At 38.8% G+C, this 14104-nt stretch overlaps 1 protein-coding gene across 10 annotated transcripts in view; it reads left to right on the forward strand.

Moving 5' to 3' along the window:
* ERC2 (ELKS/RAB6-interacting/CAST family member 2) overlaps nucleotides 1-14104 on the forward strand; it is an 830030-nt gene that overhangs the window by 354662 nt on the left and 461264 nt on the right. For all 10 annotated transcript variants that reach the window (XR_012159812.1, XR_012159814.1, XR_012159815.1 and 7 more), the window contains one exon: nucleotides 11505-11642. Coding sequence is in view for 1 of the 10 variants with exons in the window: in XM_073351518.1 (XP_073207619.1) it covers nucleotides 11505-11642 (138 nt within the window). In the remaining 9 variants the exon portion in view is untranslated. The remainder of the gene's footprint in view (nucleotides 1-11504; nucleotides 11643-14104) is intronic.

The raw sequence follows: 14104 nt of genomic DNA on the forward strand, positions 1-14104 counted from the left end.
GAAAGCCAGATTATGATACTTTCTAATGAAGTGAAAACATATGTCATGTCACAAATGCTGCTGTTCCAACTCTAAAATGTTGTAGTGCTTAAACACTGCACAAACACATTATTTTTGAAAACTCATGGCTATCAGGGGAGGGCCCAGACGACTGGAAAAAGGCTAATGTAGTGCCCATCTTTAAAAAAAGGGAAGAGGGAGGATCCTGTCAGCCTCACCTCAGTTCCTGGAAAAATCATGGAGCAGGTCCTCAAGGAATCAATTCTGAAGCACTTAGAGGAGAGGAAAGTGATCAGGAACAGTCAGCATGGGTTCACCAAGGGCAAGTGATTCATCTAATTGCCTTCTATGACGAGATAACTGGCTCTGTGGATGAGGGGAAAGCAGTGGACTTGTTGTTCCTTGACTTTAGCAAAGCTTTTGGCACAGTCTCCCACAGTATTCTTGCAAGTAAGTTAAAGAAGTATGGCTGGATGAATGGACAATAAGGTGGATAGAAAGTTGGCTAGATCATCAGGTTCAGCGGGTAGTGATCAATGGCTCCATGTCTAGTTGGCAGCCGGTATCAAGTGGAGTGCCCCAAGGGTCGGTCTTCTGGCCGGTTTTGTTCAATATCTTCATTAATGATCTGGAGGATGGTGTGGATTGCACCCTCAGCAAGTTTGCAGAGGACACTGAACTGGGAGGAGTGGTAGATATGGTGGAGGATAGGGATAGGATACAGAGGGACCTAGACAAATTAGAGGATTGGGCCAAAAGGAATCTGATGAGGTTCAACAAGGACAAGTGCAGAGTCCTGCACTTAGGACGGAAGAATCCCATGCACCACTACAGACTAGGGACCGAATGGCTAGGCAGCAGTTCTGCAGAAAAGGACCTAGGGGTTACAGTGGACGAGAAGCTGGATATGAGTCAACAGTGTGCCCTTGTTGCCAAGAAGGCCAATGACATTTTGGAATGTATGAGTAGGGGCATTGCAGCAGATCGAGGGACGTGATTGTCCCCCTCTATTCGACATTGGTGAGGCCTCATCTGGAGTACTGTGTCCAGTTTTGGGCCCCACACTACAAGAAGGATGTGGAAAAATTGGAAAGAGTCCAGCGGAGGGCAACAAAAATGATTAGGGGACTGGAACACATGAGTTATGAGGAGAGGCTGAGGGAACTGGGATTGTTTAGTCTGCAGAAGAGAAGAATGAGGGGGGATTTGATAGCTGGTTTCAACTACCTGAGAGGTGGTTCCAAAGAGGATGGATCTAGACTGTTCTCAGTGGTAGCAGATGACAGAAGGAGGAGTAATGGTCTCAAGTTGCAGTGGCCGAGGTTTAGGTTGGATATTAGCAAAAAGAAAAGGAGGACTTGTGGCACCTTAGAGACTAACCAATTTATTTGAGCATGAGCTTTCGTGAGCTACAGCTCACTTCATCGGATGCATACTGTGGAAAATACAGAAGATGTTTGTTTTTATACACACAAATCATGAAAAAATGGGTGTTTATCACTACAAAAGGTTTTCTCTCCCCCCACCCCACTGTCCTGCTGGTAATAGCTTATGTAAAGTGATCACTCTCCTTACAATGTGTATAATAATTAAGGTGGGCCATTTCCAGCACAAATCCAGGTTTTCTGTATTTTCCACAGTATGCATGCGAAGAAGTGAGCTGTAGCTCACGAAAGCTTATGCTCAAATAAATTGGTTAGTCTCTAAGGTGCCACAAGTACTCCTTTTCTTTTTGCGAATACAGACTAACACGACTGTTACTCTGAAACCTGTTGGATATTAGGAAACACTTTTTCACTAGGAGTGTGGTGAATGATTCAGAACTGTGATAAGTATTGAAACGACATACAAAAATGAAGAAAATCTAACATACTTCGAAAAGATTTATAGACCATTTCCTCACTACCCTGATAAAGACAAGAGAATAGTAATAACAAATAAATTACCATCATATATGTAATTGGAAGCAGCAAATCCTCCTCCTTTAACTCTACTTCATAAACAAAATCTTGCATTTTTCCAAAAAATGCTGTGTATTTTAACATATTTTTCTAATTCATATTTATTGTAATTTTTATATCTAAATGTCTTATAACCATATATTTTGATTTTTTTGAATTTATATAAGTGTAGGTTGTATAATTTTTTTCCCCTCAAAGAAGAACAAAAGTTCACTGTTCATGTGCTAAATCTGCAAGCACTTACAAGGACTATTCTCTGGCTTGATCATTACAGTGTTCTGAAATGTCAAACTATCGAAGCAAAAGAAGTGCACAGTGAAAACATTTTGTTACTCAAAACCCTGATTAATAAAATAAGAGTGCAGCTTCCATGCCATGGAAGCTGATGTAGGGCTGTGGAGGCAGATTGTGTATATTCTTACTGGATCAGGACCTTACGTAGTTACCGTAAAGTCTGTTAAAGTAATATTAAAAATTACTTTTCATCTGCCTTGACACTTGATGACCACACTTCACTCTGTGAAATGTTTCTGGATACAAATCAATGCTTCTTTCCAAAAACTATTCCCTGTGCTATCTGCCTATCATGTAGCCGTATTTTTTTGCCCGAGTATGTTACAGTAGGCAAAAAAGTTTAATCTGCATCTTTAAAAAAATTGGTTTTGTTCTAACTGATTTTAACTAAGAATGTATTATCACAGCGGCTTAAAAATTTAGTAAAGTGCACAGTCCTTTGTACAACTCTCTATTTTTTTATTTTTCTATTGTATTAGGTCCTTACCAGAGTTATTTCTTTAGTGATACCAGATTCTGAAGTATGTTGAGATGTGTCTGAAATGGACCATTTGCAGTGTGAGTCAGAACATTTACCATGAGTCACACTAACCAATATAAAGTAAATTGTGTTTAAATAACCAGGTATGGTTATTTGCATTTGAGCTACCCTTAATATTGTCTTTTTTCAGTTGAGTAGTTCATTTTTGTATCATTCATTATGTTTGTGTGCCTCTGGGAGGGGACTAACATGTGAGAATGGATGCTAGGGTTCAAAATTCTTAGTCTTAAAATCCAACCACGAAAACAGTTTCTGAAGAAAAAAACATATCTGGGGAGGGAAAAGGGGAGCTTGAAATTCTGTCTTTTCCATTGCATAAATGTTTTTTCTATTCAATCTTTCTCAGATTCTGTTAACTTTTTCATTAGAATGTTATAATAATTTTCAAAATATTGTTTGGAATTTGGTTTCTTTAAATACATAAGTTTTTTTACTAAATAAAGAATGAAAAAAATTTATAATCACAAATTCTGTTTTTCCTGGGTTTTCCTTTTCGATGTAAATGAAACTAATCTTATCTTTTTTGAATCACTTTACTGGAATATGTTGATTCCTTCTGTAATGTGAAACGAATTTCAGAAAATGATTTAGGTCTAGAGAAACTAAGAGGAGTCAAACAAAATTAGTTTTAGGACTCAAAGAGCCAGTATTACAAAATATTTGTTGTTTAAGTCAATTAAAACCCATATAAATCCAAAGCAGAGTAGAAAGTATGTTGAGCTAAATTAATTGTATTAGCAAATGTTTAAGGTTTCATAAAAAGGCCATAGGAAATTTTCTCTGAAAAATTCTGTTACACCTTATTATAGATCGTTAAAGACACTATTTTGTAAATTGTCTTTGATTATATTATTTTCTTGCAAATTACAGAGTACAGTATCTTAGCTTTAACTTGGATAATGAAATTTTTTTTTGAGAATGTAGCTTTCTGTAGAATTACAAATAATGTCAGCAGGTGAGATTTAATTTAATCCGTTGAGTATTCAAGGAGTGTTCCTGAGACAGTCCCCCAAAAGTGACAGGATTAGCACTTGCAGTTTATGGACAGGATGCCTAATAGACCAGACTATTATCAGAAAGTGTAATGTATTTTAAAAAAAATGTATCAGTAGTGTCAAATTTAAATGATGAGAATATACACATTTATTAAAATACTGAAAGATTAGATGAATTTATTTTTTTAAAGATAGTGGCGCAATGTCAGGGCAGCAAAGGTAGATGGGGATTACATGTTGACAACCTGATGGTAATGCATGTCCCACCTTGCCAGAGGCATGCATGTGAGAAATAAAATTAACATCTCTAATGGGCTAAACTGGCTGCTTCTGTCTAATCTATCTTCTCAGATAGTAGGGGTCTGTGTATGTATATGTGTGTATATGTATCTGTGTGTGTGTATATATATGCATGTACATACCTACATGTATGTTAGAGAGAGACCAATAACCTGTCATAAACTATATCATTCTCAGTTTAAAAAGCCCACGAAGAGCCAGTTAATTTGATGTGTTACAAGATTTTAGTGTTTAAGAATACAAAATCCCATTGTGCTCCCTACCCCTATTGAGAGATCGGTCCAAGTTTAGCTAACCATGAGATCTTTTCTGTGCTAGAAGATGATTATTAAGCTCCTGTCCAACCTCTCTTTTAAAAAAAAAAGACTTTTTCCTTTCATTTTACACCAGTATAATTTAAATAACTTCTTGGAGCTACTCCAGATTTGTACCAGTGTAAGTAGGAGACGAAAGAGGCTATTTGTGTATTGCTTTATCTGTGGGCCATGAACTGAATGATCTACATTAAAACAGGAATGCATCCGATGAAGTGAGCTGTAGCTCATGAAAGCTTATGCTCAAATAAATTTGTTAGTCTCTAAGGTGCCACAAGTACTCCTTTTCTTTTTGCGGATACAGACTAACACGGCTGCTACTCTGAAACCTGTCATTAAAACCGTTGTAATTCAATGTGGATGTTTTTAATTTGCTGCCTGTTCTCTTTACCTCTGAGGGAAGAATTTTGTTAAATGCTGTAATATTTTAGAACATGTTTTCTTGGTTAAGGCTTGGATCATATTTTAAAATTAGTTTGAAGGGGAAGGAAATCGTATAAAATACTTTGGAATTCAGATAAGCACTGCACATAGGAAATAAGTACTTTAATTTGGGGTGCCTACATGGGTAGGTCAAGCTGATAATAATAGAAGAGCAGATCCCAACTTTGAATATTGATTACATGTTTTTGGAAACACTCTCCTGGTATTTCCCCCCTCTATTTGAAAATATATTTTGATGAAGCTGAAACATGCAGTGGCTTAAATATTCCACAGGGGGTCATGAAGTAGTTGTTAGAATCATTAATACTTGGATAAAAGTAAAGAAACATGGTGTGCAAATCTCGAAGTACCAGTTAGTGTAATTTTGGATGTGACTGTTACAAATGCCATAAAATAGGTGTTAATGAGTTTGGAACTTTTATCTCCTATATCTATGTCTGAACAAAAATATATGCATGAACAAAAATATTACTATGTATGAAATAGAAATCTACATAATATCTTTCCAGCGTCTTGTCCACCCCCACTCCCTTTCTGTTTCCTCGAAGAAGACAGATATCCAGTAATACTCAGAGAGATGGAGCATGTAGTGTCTCTTGAGCTTTAACTCTTTATACAGAGCCAAATTCCAGACATGGACAGAATTTGTCCAGTTGCTATGATGCATATTTATATATTTAAATGTCAAAATTAAAATAGCGTCACCAATATCGCTGATAGCAATGATGAAAATGTATGGAGTATACTTGGTGTGTCTTTTTTTTAAAGCTAGTATTTTACTGTGTCACAGAGCAAGTAGGGATTTCTTACCCATAGTAATAATGTCATACTCACATCACTGTACTATAAGAAGTTTAAATTAGGATACAGTATTGGCATAGTACTATCTGACATATCGACCTAGCCACTCTTCAGATTGCAACACATTTCGATAAAGAAATTACCACTAGCATGTGCGCACAGACTCGCGCTCTCTTTCTGTGTGTGTGTGTGTGTGTGTGTGTTACACGCAAGCCCTAACTGCTAATTATAAGTTGTCAAAAATATCTTCAATTAACCTCACACATTTTAAGATGTTTTTTCATGCCAATGTGCATCCCCGTTTTGCAGTGGTTATACATTCTTGCTTATTAGGGGCCAAATTTCTGCTGGCATAACTCTGCTGAATTCAGTGGGGTTAAATGAGCAGAGAATTTGGCTTTAGGTTTGTAATAAATACTCTAGTATCCTCTAAATAATCTAGTTCAGCTATAACAGTAGTAGTGGGTCTGATTCTGGTTCAGCTGAAGTCTTTGAGCTCTTTTGGATGAAAGTTGCTTTGCATGTGCAAAGTATTGCATTATTATATGAAGTCAATGGCAAATTTTCTATTGATTTCAGCACATGCAGCATCTGGTCTAATGTGTGCTCTGCTGGAGTCTATCAAAGTAAAGATTCAGGCCCTGATTCAAAACAGTGATTAGGTGCTTCCTTAATTTTAAACATGTTCTTAACTGCTGTCCTGACCGGGGATGCTTTCCTGAATTGGAGCTTTAATCTGAAGACCTTAAGTAGGAAGACTTAGTGAAATGAATGGGAGTTTTTGCCTGTATGAGGTCACATGTCAAGCTCTGCAGAGGTAATATTTTTCATATAGAGACTGGAGCACTGATCCATTTAATGACTTTCACTGCAATTGGATTTTGAACACATTATTTATACAGTTTTTCCAGATTAATGTTAAACTAATGAGAGATAACATTGGAGCAGCTGGATTAATCTGTACACTGAACCTTTGTGATTAATGTGGAACATGTTGATCACCCATGAGGTTGATGTGCAGTGATTTGAGAAAAGCATTTCCTCAATAAAGGCCCCACTGAACCGTTAAGGTTGCAGTTTCCATCATATTCAGCGTTGTTGTTGTTTTTTTGCCAGGTTGCCAGGACCTATGTAAATGTCATACGGGAAGTTTAAAAAACTGCTTCCTATTAAAAATGACAGAATATAGATAATTTAATCAATACATTATTGCTTCAAACTAATGTTTGTTTAAGCGTCTCAGAATTTGTTTTATAAAATGTCATGACAGCTTGTTCTATTATAAATTGACAACCTCTCAATGCAGTTTTCCCATTATTTATCTTCCTTTACTATTACTATGCATTAATATATTATGGGATTTTATATAACCTACATCAGCCATAAAAGGCAGGAACAAAACACTATTGAAAAGAGTGGTCTATTTTTATCCTGCATCAATATTCAAATGGGACTCTTAGAAGACTCATATAAACCAACCACAATGCTAAAGATGTCTATTTATTCAGCATTATGTGGTTGGCTTCTACCATATAAGGCTTTAGTTGTAAAGATTTTCAACAGCTATGAAATAATCTTCCAACTTCAGGTTTTATATATGCACAGTAGTAAGTCAATGACAGGAAGTCTGTGGCAGTTGCTTGGCCATTCACATCTATAATATATTAAGGAAGAATAAGGGTTTTATAAAACTGCCTAAAAATATATATGATAAAATTCTTGGAGACACGTTTGTGTGAAAGTGAGCATAGTAGCTAAAATGTTTATTTTTAAGTAGAGGAAAATCAAAGTGATTCAACCAGTGAGTCTGTCTTCATATATCTTGTAAGCCCAAGCTACAGTATCTCTGAGTATAAAAACATAGTTGTTGAGCCTTTAACACTACTGTATGTTTAACCCTCCTCCAGCCAAATAGTTCTGTGCTTCATCCGGGAGAGGAAGAGGATAACATCCTTGACAGTTCCTTCATTAAGCTTTAGTGAATATAATATCTGATACTATCCGAGGGCTGCTGCTTAGATGAATAATGGCCAGGTGTAACGTTCTTAATTTAAGTGATTTTTGCCATAAATTGTGTTTATTTTCACTTGTGGATCTGTACTTGAGGGACTACTGTCAACAGAAATAACATGATAGTAGAGCAACCTGACCAAAGGCTCTGTTGTTGCAGGATCAGTTGCACAAACGGGAACATTGCGTATGGTAGCTCCATTGATCTATTTTTGATACATGTGGGTATATCATTCTCTTTATTCTAATCCACCTCTGAAGATATGAAGTGGACAACAGCCAGAAAACTAAAACTGCTATGATAGTTCTGCATTTGTGTGTGTATATAGGTATTCATATGGAATAGGTTCTTACTGTACATTGTCCATTGGAATTGAGCACCCTTAGGTAATAAATCAACTTTTAAAAATATTTAACTAAACTCCATGTAATAGAAGAAAATCAGCTTCAAGAATGATTAATGAAAGTTGTCTTACTCTGTGATGACATTTTCTGACCATTCGGGGTGGCATTTATATCACACTTATCCAAAGGCATGCTTTTTTGAAGATGTCATATCACTTGGAAAACTTCAGAAAGATAAGGTTATACTCTTTTTATGCCCATTTACATAGTAGACAGCTTAAGCAATTTGCTAAGGTCTTAGAGATGGTCATTTGCAGAGCTGGGAATAGAACACTGGATTCCCGATTCTAACACCCCTAAAGCATTCAATAAGATAAATCAAAATGAAGTACCATAATGAGGGAGGAACAACATAAGGAGTATAGGGGAAAGCTGAAGTGATGGAAGTGGCACTGATTTTCTAGACTGTTTTCTTTTGATTTGAGAATATTGAAAGTTGTAAGCTTACATAAATATGGCTTTTGTGATAAAGTTCCTTCTCTACCTTGGTGGGTCCTGCGCTTATTGGCGGATTTTGCTTGCCTCAGAGATTCACAGTAGCCCTCAGTTTGGCCACTTTCGTGGCTCAAATCTGCCGTTCACTCAGATAACCTCATCAGTGGCCAGCATGGGGGAAAAAAGAGTAAGAACAATCCCCACAGTTTCTGCTGATCCACCATGTGGGTTGGGGAACAGCCTAGAGACCTTCCCCTCTGGTGGAACCTCCTGTGTTGGATCAGGAGTTGGGAGGTTTGGGGGGAACCCGGGCCTGCTCTCTATCCTGGGTTCCAGCCCATAGCCCTATGGGCTGCAGCTGTGTAGAGGGCCTCCAGAAACAGCTGTGCAACAGCTACAATTCCCTGGGCTACTTCTCCATGGCCTCCCCCCAACACCTTCTTTTTCTTCACCATAGGACGTTTCTCCTGATGTCTGTTAACACTTGTACTCCTCAATCCTCCAGCAGCATGTCCTCTCGCTCCCAGCTCCTTACGCACACCTCACTAACTGGAGTCAGAGCCTTTTAAAACCAGGTATCCTGATTAGCCTTAATTAATTCGAGCAGCTTCCCAATTGGCTATAGGTGTCCTAATTAGCCTGCCAGCCTTAATTAGTTCTAGAAAGTTCCTGAGTGTTCTGGAATAGTCCCTGTTATTTTACCCAGGGAAAAGGGACCTGCTTACATTAGTTCCAGGTTATCTACTTTCGACCACTCTTTTGTAGCCATCTGTCCTGACCCTGTCACACTTTATATACGTTGTAGTTATAGCCATATTATCAGCTCTGATTTGGTCTGTTTTCCCTCTTGTATATTTTTAAGCTTTGCTCATGTTTGCCTTCTTACTCTTAAGAAATTTTATGTTGTTTGCAGTGTTGTTGCAGCCAGGCTATGAGCCACTGTTGGTCACATAATATGAGAGAGAAGGTGGGTGAGGTAATATAAAACCAGTGTCTCTGATAAGTCCATGGTTTTTAGTGTCTAGCGGAGTTATGAATTTAAGTTCCTAGGCTTGTCTTTTGAAGGTGTTGTGCACGTTTCCTTTGAGGACGAGGACTGAGCGTTCAGATACGGAGTGATCACTTTGTGAAAAGTGTTCACCTGTGAGTGATAGGGTTTTTTTTGTCTTTTATCATTTTTCTGTGTGAGTTCATCTGAGAGTGTAATGATTGTCTGGTTTCACCCACATGGCAGTTGTAGGGGCATTTGATGCACTGGATGAGGTACACACCATGTTGTGATAGGCATGTGTTGGACCCATGCATCTTGAAAGGTGTGTTGGGGGGGTATTGATCATTGTAGCAGGGGAGGTATATCTGTATGTTTTGTACCTGTTGTTCTGGTAGGGTCTGGTGCCGCTTTGAGTTGGTGTGTCCTAATCCTGTGAGGAGCTTGCTTCTGCTGATGATCTTGCCCAGATTGTGGGGGGTTGTTTGAAGGCCAGAAGGGGGAGAGGGTTCAGGAACGATATCTTCCATGATGTGATCCTCATCAAGTATGGGTTGTAATTGTTTGATCATATCCTGCGTGGGTTCTAGCATGTTCTTTGGGGTTTTTGTTGAGATACAATTTGTACATGATTCTTTAATAATAATAATAATAATAATAATAATAAAAAAAAAGTTCCTTAAAAGTATGTAATGCAAAAGAAATATTTTAAATGTATGTATTTTTAAGTCGTATTATTTTTCCTCCTTGACATTTTAAGTTTGTAAAAAAGGAATATTTTGCATATGCTGGGTTTTTTTAGATAAGAGGCACATGATATGAAGTAAGAGAAATAAAAGCATATAGTCAATGGTAACTAATGTAGTCCCCAGGAGAAGATCCAGGCTACCAATCATGTACAAGAGTTATAATCTGCAGTTTAGCTTGTTTGTTCTCAGGCTATAGATAATGGATAAAAGTGCCTGGTTTGCTGCCAGTACATGGTTTATTTGCCAAATATGCTGTTTCATACTTGTTTAACTTGATCCATATCACAAGTTCTTCCTATTAAGAGCCTGCTTTACATGCAGTTACTTTAAATCAGTTACCCACAAAAATATTTTATGGTATAGACTTTGCTCAACAGATTTGGCACATTTTTTCAGCTGCAGTCCTGAAATCTTTGTGAGCATGATTCACACTGAAGTCAGTAGGAGCTTTCAGTGCACAAGGAGGATATGTTTAGTTCTAACTGTGTGGAAATAGGGATATTCTGACATATATTATAAACTGATACCTCAACAGATTTTCCCCATTTTATATCATAGTTGACCATTCCTGCCGTGTTACTATGTATTTGCCTTTGAGAAGTGAAAGTTGGTCCAACTTTTAATGTTCATACATTCATGCTAGCAAAACCGTGGCTAAGAGCAAAAGTGCTGGTGGAGACTGGCTGCCCAGATTGTGCATTCCACCAAAAATTTAAGATGGACCAAGCCCCACTAGTTGTCTGTGAATTATGCCTTTTGGGCCATGCTCAGGTTATACAATGGAGCACTCAGAAAAATGAGAGAATCGTGTCAAAATATGTATCATTAAAAAAAATCTAGACATATAAATTAGAGCTACCCCTGACCAGCTGCAGTTTACATATTCAGTACTGCTGGTTGCACCTTCAAAAGGCTAACGAATGCTGGGTGCACCTCCAAGAGTTTGGTTCAAATAAACATTCAGAAGTTTAAGACGCTTATCCATAGGTTTTGAGGCTTCCCTTCTTCTTCCGCAACACCCTCCAAATCCACCCCTTCTGCCCCAAAACTTTCTAATATGTAACCATGAATACTGAAAGAATTGAGCAAAAGAAGAAGTTTCTCTGTTGTTCATCATGTGCGGTATAGAAGATCTGCAGTATCCTGAGGGATACAGCACAGTGCATGTACATGTAGCTGTTTTAGTAATGCAGATTATTATGGCCCAACTCTCTGCTTGAATGATAAGAAAATATTGATTAATACTGTGATCTATTTTTATTTTCAGATCGAAAATCTACAGGAGCAACTTAGGGACAAAGATAAACAGCTAACCAATTTAAAAGACAGAGTGAAATCGTTGCAGACGGATTCCAGTAACACGGACACAGCTCTAGCAACATTAGAAGAAGCTCTGTCAGAGAAGGTAATGTTTAGCATGTAGCAGTGTTATACGGTGCTCTTTCAATGAGGGGGTGAAGTGTGTCCAGAATAAAAAGATGCTTTTTTGAAGTGGTGGAGCACCAAAGAAAGAAATGAAAGAAAGTTTATGTAAAATTACAGAATTAACCCTTAAAATAATCTGCTCTTTATTTTTATTTGGAGTTTTATGCCTTTAACTTGCAAATGACTTCATCCCACATTAAGTGGTGGGTTGTTGGAGAAGGTGTGTTCCACCTTTAAGGATTAGAGAACCAGAAAGTTACCTGGTACAGAGCGGAGGCACATGCAGCACCATGCTAGGTCAGTGTGGGGATGGTCAGGTGACCAGAAGAGGGGTGGGGACTATTGGTACCCAAGTCAGTGTAGTACATAACCTGGTTTTGTTTTCACCTGGACCAGTCTGAGTAGGTTTCGTCATGATCCGCTGTGGGCATTAAGCTAGTTGCTCCTTTCTGGCAGGGCGGAGGTAGGGTCCGGCTGGGGTTGGGAACTGGGAAGGAATTTTTCCCTCACTGCCAGATTGATCAAGGCAACGTGAGGTTTTGACCTTTCCCACAGGAGTTTGGGGGCTTGGTGGGGCAAAAAACAAAACGGGGGTTAGGCTATGATGTCGCAGTTGATTATGTAAGCTTGGGGCAGATATCCAGTGTAGGTACTTTGTAGGGAATAGATACAGTGATTAGATAAAATGGATCTGGAAAGTATTTAAAGGAGGTATTCTTTATAGGAGTGAAAATGGGGGGTTCAGGGCTCCTACGATTGGTATGGCAGGGAGTTAACCCCCCGCTTCTTTATAGCCCTGATTAGCCCTCATTTGAGGGGGTGGGTGCCGAGATCCCAGCAGCTAATGGGCTGGGGACCAGTGTAGGAAGGGGGAGGGCTGACAGCAGTGCTCTGGGTAATATAAATGGTTATGGAATTACCTGCACTGTACAATTTTCTCTGCTGAGTACTCTCTGACATTTGGGTATAAAGTTGTGGCTTAATTAAACCATGCCCATTGTTTCTGTCCCTCCTAGCATGGCTGGACAATACCTAAATACCTAAAAATCCCCATTGACTTCAGTAGGACCAGAATTTCACCCATAAACTTTAAATACATGAGTAGCGCTATTGAACTCAGGTATTTGGACTCAGTGGGACTATTCTTGTGCTTTAAAGTTCAGCACACGCTTTATTTTATGTGGAACAACTGGTAAATATTTAAATAAACTTGAATTAGTATGGAGTCTTCTCAGTGGTAAGTGGGACCTGCTTTTTCACCAGGGGTGGCCAACCTGTGGCTCCGGAGCCACATGCAGCTCTTCAAAAGTTAATAAGCAACTTCTTGTATAGTCACCGACTCTGGGGCTGGAGGTCCAGCCCCGAACTTCCCAGTGTGCCAGGGGGTGCTCACTGCTCAACCCCTGGCTCTGCCACAGGCCCTGCCCCCACTCCATCCCTTTCCGCCCCTTCCCCTGAGCTTGCTTTGCCCTCGCTCCTCCTCCTCAGAGCCTCCTGCATGCCACAAAAGAAGTCATCGGGAGGTGTGGGGAAAGAGCGGGAGGCGCTGATTGGTGGGGCTGCCTGAGCTGGGAGTGGGGCCGTGGCGTTGATGGGGGGCTGCTGACATATTACTGTGGCTCTTTGGCAATGTACATTGGTAAATTCTGGCTCCTTCTTAGGCTCAGGTTAGCCACCCCTGTCTTAGACACTAGTCTGAATACTATTAAATGCTGCCCTCTGTTATGAGGGTTTTCTGGAGTCTACAGGTGCAATTAAAATCCTGTGACTGGAGATGGAATTAGCGTTATCTATTGTAAATAAATATGTTTGGGCTCTTGTGCAAAGTTAAATCATGTTCTAGTGTCTAATGAGAATTTTAATCATATAATGAGGTAGTATTATTTAATCATCTGAATAAATTGGCAAGTGTTTAAGGGAGACCGCTGCAGGTATAAATGCAGCATGGGTGGGTTTAATGTTGTCGTATAGCACTGCTTTTCCAGGTACAGGCTGCTCTCATCCTGTAAATATGGAATTAGTAAATATCACCCCTATTTTACAGATGGGGAAATAGAGTCTGTCAGATGTTTTTTGACTTGCCAAAATTACACAACAAATTAGCATCAGTACTGGGGCCCCAGCTTCAAAATTCACATCTAATCCAGTAGTCCAGATGAGTTATTTATCCTTTCTTCCTTGTTTTGTCATCTGTAAAATGGCTAATAATATTTAGCTAATGATATATGGCTGCATATAACTTCTCCTTGTGTCTATTTTTGGATTTTGCTTATCTTAAATATCATTAAACCATTTTAGAAATTTTAACACTAATGCTCAAAGAATTTAAAGTGACTTGCCTGGGAGGCAATGTGGTGAAGTGAGTTAACTAGGGAACTGGGAATCAGAAGACTTAAGTCTTTCTCCCATGTAAAATAGACCCAATTCTCAGCTTATGTAAAT

The sequence above is a fragment of the Lepidochelys kempii genome, chromosome 7 (genome assembly GCF_965140265.1).
Source record: "Lepidochelys kempii isolate rLepKem1 chromosome 7, rLepKem1.hap2, whole genome shotgun sequence".
In the NCBI taxonomy this organism is placed as follows: domain Eukaryota; kingdom Metazoa; phylum Chordata; order Testudines; family Cheloniidae; genus Lepidochelys; species Lepidochelys kempii.